Source organism: Phalacrocorax carbo, chromosome 2, assembly GCF_963921805.1.
Source record: "Phalacrocorax carbo chromosome 2, bPhaCar2.1, whole genome shotgun sequence".
Taxonomy (NCBI): Eukaryota; Metazoa; Chordata; class Aves; order Suliformes; family Phalacrocoracidae; genus Phalacrocorax; species Phalacrocorax carbo.
In genome coordinates this window covers 143,516,006-143,530,694 of record NC_087514.1, presented here as the reverse complement: position 1 = coordinate 143,530,694, position 14,689 = coordinate 143,516,006, and the positions used below count along the sequence as shown (strand labels likewise).

The 14,689-nt window shown below is 38.1% G+C and overlaps 1 protein-coding gene across 1 annotated transcript in view; it reads left to right on the top strand.

Annotated features, from left to right (window-relative positions):
- ZNF804B (zinc finger protein 804B) overlaps positions 1-14,186 on the top strand; it is a 45,281-nt gene extending 31,095 nt beyond the window's left edge. The window contains exons 3-4 of the mRNA XM_064441820.1: positions 3,739-3,869; positions 6,557-14,186. Coding sequence (XP_064297890.1) covers positions 3,739-3,869; positions 6,557-10,247 — 3,822 coding nt within the window. The 3' untranslated portion in view covers positions 10,248-14,186. The remainder of the gene's footprint in view (positions 1-3,738; positions 3,870-6,556) is intronic.
- Positions 14,187-14,689: the final 503 nt, after the last annotated feature.

Below are 14,689 nucleotides of genomic sequence, written 5' to 3'. Positions count from 1 at the left end.
AAGTACAGGTATTTGGCCACTGATATTTCATGCCTAGCAAAAGTAGGTGGTGAAGATGCAGCTCCATTAACTCATTTGGATGTCCAGATGATCATACCAGAGTTCAGGAGGACAAGAAGATATTCAGAAGATTTTGAGGGGGACTTAGACAGAGAAGCCAACGTGACTCAGGCCTAGTTATATAAGTAAACCTTTCCATAACAGTGAATATTATTTCGTATTCTTTTAATATCCTGCGTGGGTGCTTATAAAAAAGGTATGGGTTACTTTTAGATATGGCAATGTCCACACACACATGTACACGACAACCAGAGAAAAAATAGAACATGAGTCTAAAAATGAAATATAACTCCAAGGCAATGATATTTGTATCAAGTGAAGGAAAGAGTACAAGACTGCTATTAAATAAATCATAATTTATTACACATGCCTGTATTTGGATGCCCAGTTAAGTACCTAATTACATGAAAAATGCAATTGCTGTGTAAAGTGATGTTAATTTTCAAGCACACCTGCTGAGCTTAGGGTTGTCATTCAGGTACCTGCTCAGTTGCATGCTGTTGTGCACCACCTGCAGAAAATATTTGTGTGCCTGTCAGGAGGCTGGCACAGGTTAGTAGTGAGGAAAACCATGGCTTTGCAGGTTCAGCAGGCAGTCCCATGGTCTATCTAACATAGCTGACAAATTTCATTACAATTCCTAACCAGAGCTCTGGCAGTGCAGCTTTTTTTGTTTTGATGAGGGGATGTGCAGGGAGAGCCCTTTCTCTGTTCAGACTGTAGATGCTTTTGATTTCTTGGATTTCATCTCCAGTTGATGAGTCCTCTGCTATGCTTACTTATATTTTTTTTATTCTTTTCTCTACTTCCCTGACACATGCTGTATGCCTTTAGAGAGCAAAAATACTGCTAGAACTTCTATTCTTAGTGTTGGTCCATTTGCTTTGTTGATTATCATCCTAACTGTCAAAGAAGTGAAATGGCATTGCTTTGCAGTACCTGTGCTCCATAGTACTAGCTTTCACATTGTTCTTTGTTTCCTTGACAGGTAGAAACTGTTTCTGTTTTTCCTCATGAATGCTTTATGCATGATACTGAACAGCTCACGGTGACAGCTAAACCATAGCAAGCGGCACTAAGGGACATTTCTCAAGTGTGCTTCTTTGCCCTTTCTTCACACTGAAGATGTTAATAAGACTCACGACTACCTGTGTTTTTCTATGGAGGATAGGATCTTTACTGCTTAAATAGCTTTACGCACTTGTAAACATTACTTAGGTGACAGAAAGTGTGGATTCATTCTGGGAATATTCTCTAATTTCTTTTATAGCTTTGGCTTTAACATATTATATTAAAAGCTTCTTTCTTGGACCAAAAGTAATGTTGTCTTACATATTCATCCATTTTACTGTAATTTGCAGGGAATGAGGTCAAGGGAATGGAGCGCTATATAACTGGCCAAGCAAGGGGAAAGTGAAAAGTAAGGGAGGGCATGTAAGAGGACAGGAAAAAGCTAAAAATGAGGTGGAGCATCTATTTCTTTCCCAAGGACTGAAACCTAAGAGCTTTAAAGAGGACTTTGCAGCTGTCCTGTTTCAGAGTCTAGTTCGGTGAAGTACTAGATGTTGGAGCTGATAGAAACTTTCTGGAGAAACATACAGGTTTGACAGACTAAATATTTCTGATGAATATGGCTAAACTTTCAACAGGCAGAGGCAGCAGGACGGTTATTGCTGGTTGGAGCTGTACCATTTCCTTGAGGAGCTCCCTCTCCTCATCCAAGGGAGTTTGCCTGTGCAGAGACATCAAGGATGTTGAGAAGCAGCTCTTAAGCTTCCTTAGCAACTCATTCATGGGCAGCCCAGCTCCCCCGACCTCCAGATCAGTGCTCAGCGGCACATGTCTTGTGGTCCAGAATGCAGAGAGCAAACAAGAAACATCTCTTCTTAGTCTCCCAGCATTCATTTATTTTTCTTTCACAGGTGTTATCTGGCTTTTTAAAAAATCCTGTACTTGAAGGCCAGCTGATGTGACAGTAGTAGGAGACACTCACTACAGCTTTCCAGCACTCTTCACAGAATGTAGTCATGGACCCTGTATGACTTGTTTCCACCAAGGGTTCCTCCATGCGTCTCTGTCATACTATGACATTGCCACTAACTGGATGACTTTATTTTAGCTGGAGAAAGAAGAAGCTGCCATCTCTTTAGATTGTATACAGCAACGACACAGTAGTTTTCACCTATTCTCTTTGTCTACAGACAAAAGCTAAAGCTCTCTCCAGAAAGCAGTTCTCTCTAATGCATTCATCATTCTCTTGACCACTACAGGTTGAGGACTCTCTGTCTTCAGCCCTGTTTCTCAAAGGCAGGTACCTGTTGGCCTGTGCAGAGCTGTGTGCCATGGCTAGACTGCTCCACATACCTGAGCTGCAGAAAGCAGTATTTGTTGCTACAATGCTGGGTCAGCCTCCAGTTTATCCTACTGATTGACGCATGTTACACTTTTGGTCATGCTATAGGGAAACAACAGCATGAGACGACGGCAGTGATTAGGATGTTGATCTCTAGGTGCTGGTGGACAGGCAAGTAGGCATAGATATTGGCAGCTGAGCGGAAGTTTAAAAATGATTGATATACCAAAGCTTTTCTTCAAGTCTAGCTTGCTAAAACAGCTCTCTGGGATCCATGGAAAATTTAGCATTTCCTGTTGTTGTTACTGTAGTTCTGAATTTCACAGAAGAGCACAGGGCCACCTCCAGACCAAGGGGCAAACGGATGCAGCGGTTTAGTTCTCAGTCCTGGTCCTCAAGGTTTCCAGTTTAGGCACCTGGCTGAATGCACCAGAGCTCCCTTCTGGCTTGTAGACCTGCCTTCCCCAAACACCTCAGCATTGGAGAGGTGGTGAAGGGATGAAGGTGTTTCTGCCACGGACCATGGAAGCATGGATCTGAACCAGGAAGTTGGAAGGTTGGACATGACCTGATGAGTCTTAGAGAGCACAGTGAATTCAAACACAAGATAGCAACATTTATTTTTTTTTTGCAGAGGATGTTTCTGATACTTTTTGGTTTGTGTCTTCTTCTTCACTTTCCTTCAGCAGTGCAAAACCATGTAATAAAAAATGTAATAAAAGCAAAGAATTTTGTTCTCTCCAACAGGAATTACCTGATTTATAGATGCTCAAGGAGATAAAAAACATATTGTGAAAATGGCCATAAAAGGGTTTCCTGATCAAATATTTCAGACAGTAGTTCTCTCTTTTGAAAAACAAATGCAGTCTTTAAAAGCTACAAAACCAACACAGAAACACACATAGCTCCCTGCATACTTGTGCAGGTATAGAGATCTATAAAATATATTACACACACGAGATCAGCTTTATTCCAGTATTTGCCTATGGATTAAATTCCAACTGTCTGAATTAAATAGGAAAATTTCTACTACATTAAACGTTTTTGTGAACGTATTTGTACACAAAAGATTTGTGTATTCATAAGAAACTAAAAAGCTATCGTTCATATATGGGTATATTATAGATAGATAGTGATGGTCCAATCATGTTGTTTTGTTAGACAAAAATAGCATTTTCAATCTTTTCTTAGGATGATAACATTTTATGCATATTTTTGCTCTCTATTTGCATACTAACTTCAACAAAAGCAAATAAATTGAGTAAGAGGAAATGTATCTGCTGTGTACATATTTAATCCTTTCTCTTTTTGTTCTTTTCACACAGAGATTGAAAGATTTAAAACAAAGGGAATTTGCTCGAAATGTGGCTTCAAAGTCATGGAAAGATGAGAAGAAACAGGAAAAAGCACTCAAGCGGCTCCACCAGCTTGCAGAATTACGGAAGCAATCAGAATGGCAAGTATTTAAAATTTATATTATGTTTTAATGCCCTCTTTCCTCAGTCCCAGAAGAAATCTCCACATTTTTACTCCTACACTCTGTAATGCAGAGAGATTGTGTATACTGTAACCTGTTTTCAGCTGTCCCCAACTCCAAATGTTCCTGTTCTGCAAACCATAAAATTGAAAGCTCCTGAATTAATTATTTGCTGTTTGAAGGTTTGTGTTTTTTTCTCCTGTAGCTAGTTAATATCTTCTTTTCTGAACTGAGAGGTTTGAAGATGTTTTTATATCATCACCATTTTATCTTATTCAAACTGACCTGAATAGATTAGTATAACTGTCTTATCATTTGGTAGTAAGTGAATAGGAGAGGAAAAATGCCTTTTAGAGCATCTGTACTTAGTCTGTGAATCATTTTCACTACTTTTAGTATACTGAGATTATTCTCACAGTTTCTCTATAGAGTAATAGAAGTATCATTAAGTGAATGAAAAACAAGTAATTAACTGAGTTAAGTTTGCCCAACACTGTTATCTGTATTGATGAATATCAAGATACAGTACAAAGTTTGCACTAATAAACATCTACATTTCAGAAATCTCCTTTTTTTAATGACACTGAATGCTTCAGTAGAATAGATTGCCACCAGAACAATTGTTTCTGTTAATCTATGACCATAATGAGTTAAGTAGATAATTAAACTGACATCCTTTTAAATTCATATCATGCTTACTGTACCCCAGAAATAATAACATTCACAGTTTATTATATACCCATTTTGGCCTAAGTAATTGCTTTTGAGTAATCTGCTGAAATGTAACAGTTTAGTGCTAATGTATCACTTTTATGGTTACAACTCTATTTTCATACAAATCTACTGAAAGAAATGTAACTGCCTGTGGGAAGGTGCCTTTATGCCCGTGCACTTGAAGATGTAGTCTCAAAGAGACCGATAAGGTCAGTGATAAAAGTAAAGCCAGAGTGAGACTGGGAGGGGAAAACCAGGTTTGCTTTTAGAAAGAGCCAGGAGTCCACAATCCCTCACCAAGAGCCTGGAAAGACAGTGCTTGCTCTTCCTGTTCGTAATGACTAACAGGTTGACGCGTGGCTGAGCACCATGATCTTGGTGGAGGGGTAGCGTTCCCAGATGCTCAGGCAAGACAGAAAGTCAGCGTTTCTGCGCAAAAGTCTACACACACACACACAATTGTTATTGTCCCCGAGTATTGTGTCTCAGTTCCAACAGAGTTCCTTACAACGAGCTAATGAAATTTGACAACAAATTACTGTTAATCTTGTGCACAGGAAAATTGAAAATGCAGTTTTATTTTGCTGTTCCAAGGAGACTTTGAAAAGGATCTGTTTACACGCCTTCAAGAGATAATTCCTTCTTGATGTACAAATAGGGGTGAATTAGTATCTCCTGATGCCAAAATCATGGCAAATGCAAATATATTCTCAGAAATGCATACATATTCTCATACTCCAAACTGACCCTACTCCAGGGAGTCTTTATGTCGTTCCTACTGCTGAAGATCAATGCATTTTTATAACATTTATAAAACACGCTAGCCTATTTATAGATAGCTGTTACACAGATCTGGCAGTCGTAATTTACTTACATTTAATTAAAATATTTTCTAATTTTTAATCAAACTCTTTAATGAAGCTGGTTCCAAAATTTTTTCAGGTAAGTGTACTGTAGTACTGCATTGATAGGAAATGTAGATAATTGTTCTAATGAAATGTATGTTTAAAATATTACTTGGAATAACATTTGTACGGTAGGTATATATGTCTCATCTCTAACGGAAAGCAGCAACATTCATTCCAATCTCAGTTAATTATATATTGCAAGAAATCAATGATTTACCATGTTTATTAAGGCCTTCTTAGAATAGGTTGTGGGGTTTTTGTAAGTACAAAAAACCTAAACCACAGATTTAAAATCTGAGAGGTTTTGGGAGAGGAAAGATGTAATTAATGAAAGTAGACTACAGAAAGAGAGAATATGGCAAAGTAAGTCAAATGGTGCTTGATACTGAGAGCAGTGATGTTGCCATTAATATTGATGGAAATCCACCTATGTCCTTGTCCCCACCAATGTTTGGTGATAGTTTTAGCATTAATATCTCTTTGACTATTTCACGAAGTCATTTACTATGGAATAATATAAAGATAAAATAAAAATCTACACTTTAAAATGTTGTACATACATCCCTCCACCCCGCAAGCTAGCAAAATGCTGCCTTTTCTCTTATAGAGTTTGATTCTGCAGATGCTGCAAGTCCGTGTCTCATTTTGAACATGATTTCCTTTGTGGTGGTCTCTCAGAAAACCAAGACTTAGCACAGACCAGATTCTCACTGATATAAAATCAGAGTAAAGACAATACTGTTTATTCTGGATGTACATGGGCATAACTCTGAAAAAGAGCATTCATGTGGTAACTTCAGATCCTAAAATTTCCTGTATGTAAAGACTGTCTTGTCCAGACAGAAGCCCAAGCTCAGGGCTAGGCTGCACATTTACCCTGTAGAAACTTCAGAAACTTCGTTTTGGCATGAGTGACACCCTTCTTTACCAGACAGACATTGTCAAATGCAAATTTTGTCTTAACTTGGTTACTTAATACAGCTTGCTTTCTTATTTATTTATTTATTTAATTAATTAGTTATTTATTTATTTATTACCTTACAGCATCACTGGGAGTGGACCATTGCTTAAAGCCCCCAGATTAGTCATGGAAAAACAGCAATCACCAGATGACATTTTCCTGTACAAGGGCAGCAAGTTCACAGCCAGTTCTCAAAGAACCACCGCAAGAGCAGGACAAGGTTTCTCCAGCAGCGTACTAGAGAAACAGCAGCTTATCGTAAATAGGCACCAATTCCCTGCTGAAAGACCCCATGCACTTGGAAATCAAGTCTCACAATTATTCCCAGATAGCAACAATGCTTCTCAAAGGGCGGGAGTGTCTTTCTCATTCTCTAAAAAAGTCTCTTTGAAGCTCGAGTCTTCGGCATCAGTCTTCAGTGAGAACTCTGAAGAAGGAAATGATTGTAGTGAATCCCCCAACCATAAAATAAAGCAAGCTCTTGAGGGCTGTCGTTCTGGTTCACTTTTGGATGAGGATGTAAAAGCAAGCTTGGATAAAGGGCCACTTATTACACAAGAGCAAATGGATTTGCATAACTGTGCATCAAGTTATGTACCTGCAAAACCTAAAATGCTAAAGGAAAATGATAAAAGCAGTGATAGAGAAATAGAAGAAAAGATCCGTGCTCATACTTCATTTTGCAAAGTCAAAATGCAACTTTCAAATTTGGATTTTTCTGGATCACTTAGAGAAACAGAGCAAGAGAGCCAATTGAATGAGTCTGAACAATTGCTGGAAACTCCCATTTCACCTTCTTACCAAGCTAGCAATTTTTGTACACAGCCAAACACCTACAAATACAGCAATGCCCACCTGCCTGAGCAGTTACCTGAGCTCCCACAACAGCCAGAACCTCAGCTGGCATGCGCAAGCAGTATTAATGACAGTCCTGGGATGGTAAAAAGAGAAAAATCTTTGGAGAGTTCAGAAACCACAAATGGGAATATGGAAACGCTTCCAAGAGAGACCATGGTTAAAGAGGTTAGGCCACAGGCATTACCTTTCCTCCATGTTGTGAGCAAAGATGGCACCACTGCTCTGCAGTGGCCCACAGAATTACTTTTGTTTACAAAAACTGAGCCCTGTATTTCATATGGCTGTAATCCATTGTATTTTGACTTCAGACTCTCTTTAAATCACAGAGATGGTAAACAGCATGAAACAAACAAAGCAAGCTGTAAAGAGCACTCTATAAATAAGACTGCAGATGAAAATGAAGCCTCAGGTTTAATAAAATACAAGCAAATGTCAAATGAACAAGATAATCAGTTGTTGAAACCAAAGAAGATGAAAGGTTCCCTAAATCCAAGAAAGGCCAAGCAAAAAGCTGAGTCAGACATAGGGAAAGAGATGAATGAAAATGGTCAAAAATACTTTACAGATTATTTGAATGAAAATATACCCAAAGTGCCTGCTTACCTTGATGTCTCACAAAAGGATTATGTGACAGAAAAAAGTCTTCATGCAACAACACTGAGAAGATCTTTAAAGCATCATTTTCATAGCTGTGAAAGAAAAAAGCAGAACATTAGAAATGAAAGCATTTCCTATTCTGCTTTTATGTCTAGGATTAAAAAGTCTAAAGCTGCAAAATGTCATTTAATATATTCTGAGGAAAAACGTGAAAGCCAAAATGACTGCAGATCCGTTCAAGACATGGCCAGCAGCAACAGTGACATAAGTGACTGTGGAAAAGACTCTAGTGGAAGTTTCCTTAGTTATAAATCCAGTTCAAGCAGCAGGTACTCAGAAAATGAAGGATGTGAAAGTTACACAAGATGCTGGAGTTTTCCATCTCCTCAAAAGTCCTCCTCTGACAGACGTTCCAGCTATTCAGACACTTCGGTTAGTGGTACAGGTAGCTACGTGAGCTACGTGAGTCCCAAATCAAACAATCACAGCAGAAATAATTTGCTTTTTTGTTGTAAAAGAAAAAGAAAGACAGCTGAAAGGCACAGATGTAAACACAGAAAGCACATATGTATTTTCGCTTCTGATGATACGGACGAGGATTATCTTTGTCATAGTAGAAGTCACAGAACTAGAAACAGTACACAGAGGGGCACAATTAAATGTCAAAGATGTTCAAGAAGTAAAGTTTTACAACACAGAGACAGATCTAAACACAGCAGACGTAGACATAGGCATTCTGGCAAAGTGCATAGTAGAAGTCAAAACTACCATAGCTCCAAAACTTTTTCCACCAGAGATTCAAGAAGTAGCGAAAGATCATCTAGTAGCAGGATATCAAGAGGTAGCAGTTCAGGATCCTTCTCAAAAGAGACTGACAACTGCAACAACAAAACAAAAGAGGACACAGAAAGGAGTTCTAACACTGAACTGGGAAAAACTGAAACTGCACATTATGACTCTCTGAATGTGAACAGTCAGTCAAAAAACTTTGCCACCTGCTCTTCTGAAACCCTGGCAAAAGACATATGTGAAAAAAGAAAGTCACCGACAGCCAAGTTACTTTTAGAAAGAGTGCAGTCCAAGAAAATCCAGGAACAAACACACAATTCAGAGAGATTTTCAAACAGTTGTGGGGTAGAATTAAAGGATCAGTCCCAAAGTCACTTTTCTCTTCAGTTTTCATCATCGGTTGAAGACATTGCAATGCTACCTTTGCCAGAGAAACTGATAAGCATAGGTAAAAATGACACAGGGCATAATGAAATCAGTTCGTTGGAAAACAGTCTGAAGAAAAACAACTTTGAAGCATCAGAGATAACTAATGTTGCTCTTTCAACAGGCACTGATTATGATCATTGTCTATTTAAAGATATCATTCAAATAGGAACAGACTATCAGAGCCCAAGCATAAAAAGGAACACAGCAATAAAGGAACAATCCAATCTCTTCATTAGTGAAGTGCAGCCCTTTATACAAAGCTGTGACCCAGTACCAAATGATTTCCCTGGTGCTTTTCCCTCTAATATATATTCTGTTGTTGCTAATTCAACAGAGACCAAAGAAGAACTACGTGATGTAAACATGGACTCAAACCGGGCAGAAGGCAGTTCAGACTCTCTTTGTGACAGTGCTATGCAGAAGTATGATGATACAGTAAATGACCCAGAAGTGTACAGTAAATCCACCTCCCCTGCTTTAACACAGCAGCCTATCACTTTTTCACCGGAGGAAGTAGACAAATACAGGTTGCTGCAGCTGCAAGCCCAGCAGCATATGCAGAAACAACTTCTGGCAAAACACCTGAAAGTTTTGCCTGCCCCAGGACCAGCTGCCTTCTCTGCAACACCAGCAGTTCCTGCCCTCCCTCTTCAGCAGCATGCTACTGTCACCACCATCCACCACACACTGCTGCAACGCTTTGCTGTCTCGGCATCTGTACATCCCCAAGGCAGCCATCTCTCCCTGGCACACCTCCACCCCCTCTCTCAGGCACATTTTGCCCCCATACCACTTTCCCCATTAGCACCAGCCCTCATTCCCACCCACCCTGCTCTGCTGACAGGGCACCCATTGCATTTGGTCTCCACCGCTCCCCTCCACCCTTCCCCACTGTCCTTCCCCGCACTGCCACACAGTGCATATATCCCAGCCTTATTCACACCACACTTGAATGCAGCCACACCTTCTGCTATACATCCAAATCCCTTAGTTCATCCATTATTCCAAGGGCAAGAGCCCCATCACCATTCTTGCTGTAGCCAGACCCAACAGTTACCGACAATAAAAGAGGTTTTCAGTGTTTCTAGCTATTTAAACTAGCCCAAATGATTACACCATGGCTCCAAAACCAAATTTGAATAAAATAAACTATTCAGTGTTCAATCTCATGTCTGAGGGGAATTCTACTGTTTTGCTGAGAGTACAATGGCAAATATTTTGAAGTCCACATTCTGGCTGACGGCATACGAATATTGATTTAATTCTCATATCACTGAGTAAAAGCTGTTTTAAAGTTTTTTATGATACTATTACAAGGAGGACAGGGTCCAGCTAGTGTCATTCTACAGAATGTTGGAAAGAACAGCCATAAGTGAAGTCTGTGACTGACAGTAGGAATAGGACCACAACTCCCAGATACAATAGGACCAACAGTGTCGACATTGATGAATGATTTCAAGCAGTGCAATTTAAGGTAGAGCAATCTTGACCATGTCAAAGGTTTGCTTTTCTAAGTGTGTATGCCCATAGTATATTTTCTGAGTGTGTATGTGCAACGGCATAGTACTTGGTCTCATTAAGGTATTTGAGACTGAACAAAAAAGAAGGTATCTGGGACCACAAGTCCCTGGTTCTGTCTCTTGTCCAAAATAGATTGGGGATCCTCAGAGTGAGGGGTGATGAGTTAACACTTGAAGAAAAGGGTCACAACAACATCTCAAAGATACTTTATTGATTTTATCCTTAGGGTGTGTTGCTCGTACAGTGCAAAGGGACTGCAGTCTGGCCACAGGTACACAACAAAAAATTCCCTTAGTGTACGGGGCTCTGTGCTGGCACAAGCAGGCTGCTACATTTTTCCCTGAGCCAAGCATCCAAGAAGGCAAAGGAAAGAAGGGGATGAAGCGAAGTTCTTTGTCATTGCCTGCCTGTGGCTGTAGCATAGGGTATGTCAGGGGTGGGCTGCAGCAGCCCAGAGTAGCCAAGCAGCATGTGCCGGCCTTGAATCTCAATGACCCTTGACCAATGCCACAACACTTCTTTCCTACCAAACAGCGCTCTGACATGCCCAAGGAATGTGTAAATATGTTTTGTCCCTTTCACAAATAACATAAACAATTGGCTGGTCCTATAAAATAATAAAAAATGCAGAAGTAAAATTTTGAGCAGAAACCAGCTCTCCAGGTCAAGTCTCATAGACAACCATGACACAGTTCTCAGCACTTCAGGGTATATTGAATCTAAACAAATAAGTCTAGATTCTCACATGGCTTCCTAAACTCTCAACATACAAATTGAAGTTCTGAATCTGCAATGTTTGAATGCATGTATCCAGCCTTCAGGGTAACGTGTGGTTGAAGTTGCTAGTAATAACTGTGTATCTGGAAAGAGGTGAGGGCTCTGCATCTCTTTGAATGGCACATTCTGAGTATTTTTATAATGTTTCTAACTCAACATGAGATATTTAGCATGAAATTAAGCTTAAAATTTTGGTTAGACTGCAGGCATGGTTCCCAGTATAATTGGAGAGTGAAGTGTCTGATGGACAGTACCTGTTTGTTTGGATTAGAAACATTTGAAAAAATTTCAATTCATTTGCAGTAATGTAGTGCACAATTAATAATGTATCTTTCAGAATTGATAAAAAACACATTAAAAAACTTCTGGAGTATTTTATTCCATTATATTTGGCTATCTGAAGAAAATGAGAAATCTAATCGCAATTAAGTTCATTATTTAAAATAAAACTTAGGACCAATTTTCTAACTTAGTTTTAGTCAAACTGGATTGACCCATTGCAATAAAATGGAATTGTTTTAATTTCTAAAAGCAGCTGCTTCAGCATAAATTGGTATTATGCCGAATTTTCGAATGGCTTTACAATTTGTGATGGCTTGTTTTGCAGTTGATTTCAAAGTTAAAGTTTCTTTGGATACTTAATGTTTTAACCATCAAAAAAGCTATCAGGAAAAAAATCTGGAGAGTCAGCAGAAGCAAAACATTTTTGTATTGAAAAAGGTTGGTGAAACCAGCATCCTCAAATATCTTTTGCTTGGATTCCCATCTGGTTTATTAATTTTATTAACAAAATGGTATGTCATTTTGGAGTTACTTATCTTTACGGTTTAATTTTCTCATTTTAATTGTAGGGAACTCCTTTAATTAAAAATATTACTTCAGAATTAACAAAGCCAGAAATTTTCTTTGGGAAAGATGTTAAAAATAAATATTTCCACAGTTTTAAAATTCTTCCTTTCATTTTTGGATTAAAATATTCTCAAAATTAGATCTGAATTTACAAATCATTCCTATACTTCTGAAACTTTATTTTCTCAGAATCAAACATATTTCACTGAAAGTGACTTAACACCTCTGAAAATTAGTACTTGCTTGCTCAGATGGAGAACCCTTACTCAGTGGACCACTCGGAAACGTTAGTTATAATTCTGTAGGAACACTCTGAATTGGGCATTTTAAAGGAACAGGTCAACCTCTACCCTAGAAGAGGTTGACTGAGCGGCACAGCCACTACTACCAGGTCAGGGCTAATACCGGCCTAAAAGATGCATTTCCAGCCCTACAAACTTCTACATTTATGAGCCCAGTTCCATTTTCATTCAAGAAAAAACAGCTGTTCTCATTGTGTATAAAAATTCATTTGAACCTAATTAGATAACACTAAGAGAAAAAAGTGGAACAGAAGAAATGACAGACTAGTCTCATCTTTAAAGCCTACACACGCATTTCATATCCCTGCTTCTTACAGGAAGTGTTAATACTGTAGAAATTCCTATGGCAAGAAACATGACCAGTTGAAACTTAACCACACCCTACTACGTAGATCATTCATGGAAAATAGTTGTATACGTTTCCCTTGATGTATGCACAAGACAATGGGATTCTAGGAAGGAACCAAATCATAGGATGTCCATGCATCGTCGAATGAACCAACAAGGATGATCTGGTAAGGCAAATGAATAGAAAATAAAGAATAAATTTAGTTCTTGGAACAATGGAAATACGGATTTTGAGAGATATTGATGGAAAAAAAAAAAGATTAAGATGGAAAAGAAAGAGCACAATAGCAAAACAGCAATCACTGGGTACCAACAAAGGGAATGTCTAATATCATTCTTAGTACACAGAAGGGATTTTCTTGAAGATATGTAATAAAATTATCAGCACAGCTGAGATGATATATGTGCTCTACTTGCAGCCATATTTGTTTTTCATGAGCAATGTACTTTAAATATGTATCATTATTGTAATTAAAAGCATAATTGAGCCTGATGTATGGAGCCATGCTACAATTTTGATTTAACTTAGACTGATTTTTAAAAGAATTACAGTATCCTGGTGGCAACGATATATACACTCCAAGTTAATAATCTATTTTGGCTTGGTCGTATATTCTTGATACATAATCCAAGGAAACAGGTCATCCACACTAAAATTTCCAATAAAAAGGTTTCCTGAGTTACACAATGACAATTTTTTTTTTGTTGGGTTTTCTTTTGGGGGTAACTGAGGCACTTCTGGAATACATTTAACTTGTATATTTGTTGTGCAGATTTGCATAAAAATGCCATTTGACCATACTGATTTTAAAAGTGTTAAGTTTATATTTAAAACTGGATAATACTCTGGCTAGTATAATATGTAAACTAGTAATTTTGTTTTGTATTCTCTGTATAAAGTGTTTTATATTATACAGTAGCTAAGTGAATTGCACTATTGTACATGCAATGCGGCTTTTTTTTAGGTTATTCAAGGAATTCCTGGGAATGTAGTTTAATGCAATAATATTTTTTTTCAATAAAAAGGCTTACTGGTATAAAAAGTGTCAGTCATGTATTTTTAATGTAAAGCATACCAAAAGGCAGCAAAGTAGTAAAATGCAGAATGGTGCAAACATATTCTGTATTTTAATCTGCAGAACTGAAATGCATTTAATTCATCCCTGTGGCTATAATCCTGAAATTTCTTAGACTGTTTCCTAAAGATTTTAGTATGTGTTACAAAAGTGGGTTGTTTAAATGGAACTGAAAATAAATATTCCTTTAAAAAATGACTCTATCTATGTGGTTTTTGCAAGTACTTTTAATGGATCAACATCCTCCTGGATATTTTTATGCACTAATCAGTTTGCTTAGAATTACTTTTATAACTCACTTGTCAGGATCCCCAAATAAAGTCTCTGAGGTATGATTCCTAATGTTTGTGTAGAAGGTGCTTCGGTAAAGAAGCTAACAGTGGGATCCACAAAAGTATTACTTATTCGCTTTTTAACCATTCTTTAGAACTTACCTTAGTCATGATAAGTATCTCCTTATTTCATGTTTCTCTTTTACTTTGTATTTTTCCAGTTTATTTATTGTATCCTTTTTCTATCTATCTTTCATTTGCATTGTAAGCTTTCTGACACAAGGCTTTGGGTTTTGTCATATAGGTACTCAGCTTTGGAGGTCCCAGGCACTGCTGCTATACTAATAGTAATTGCAAAGCTAGTTATTGCCATTAATAGACAGTTTCAGAAGTTACAC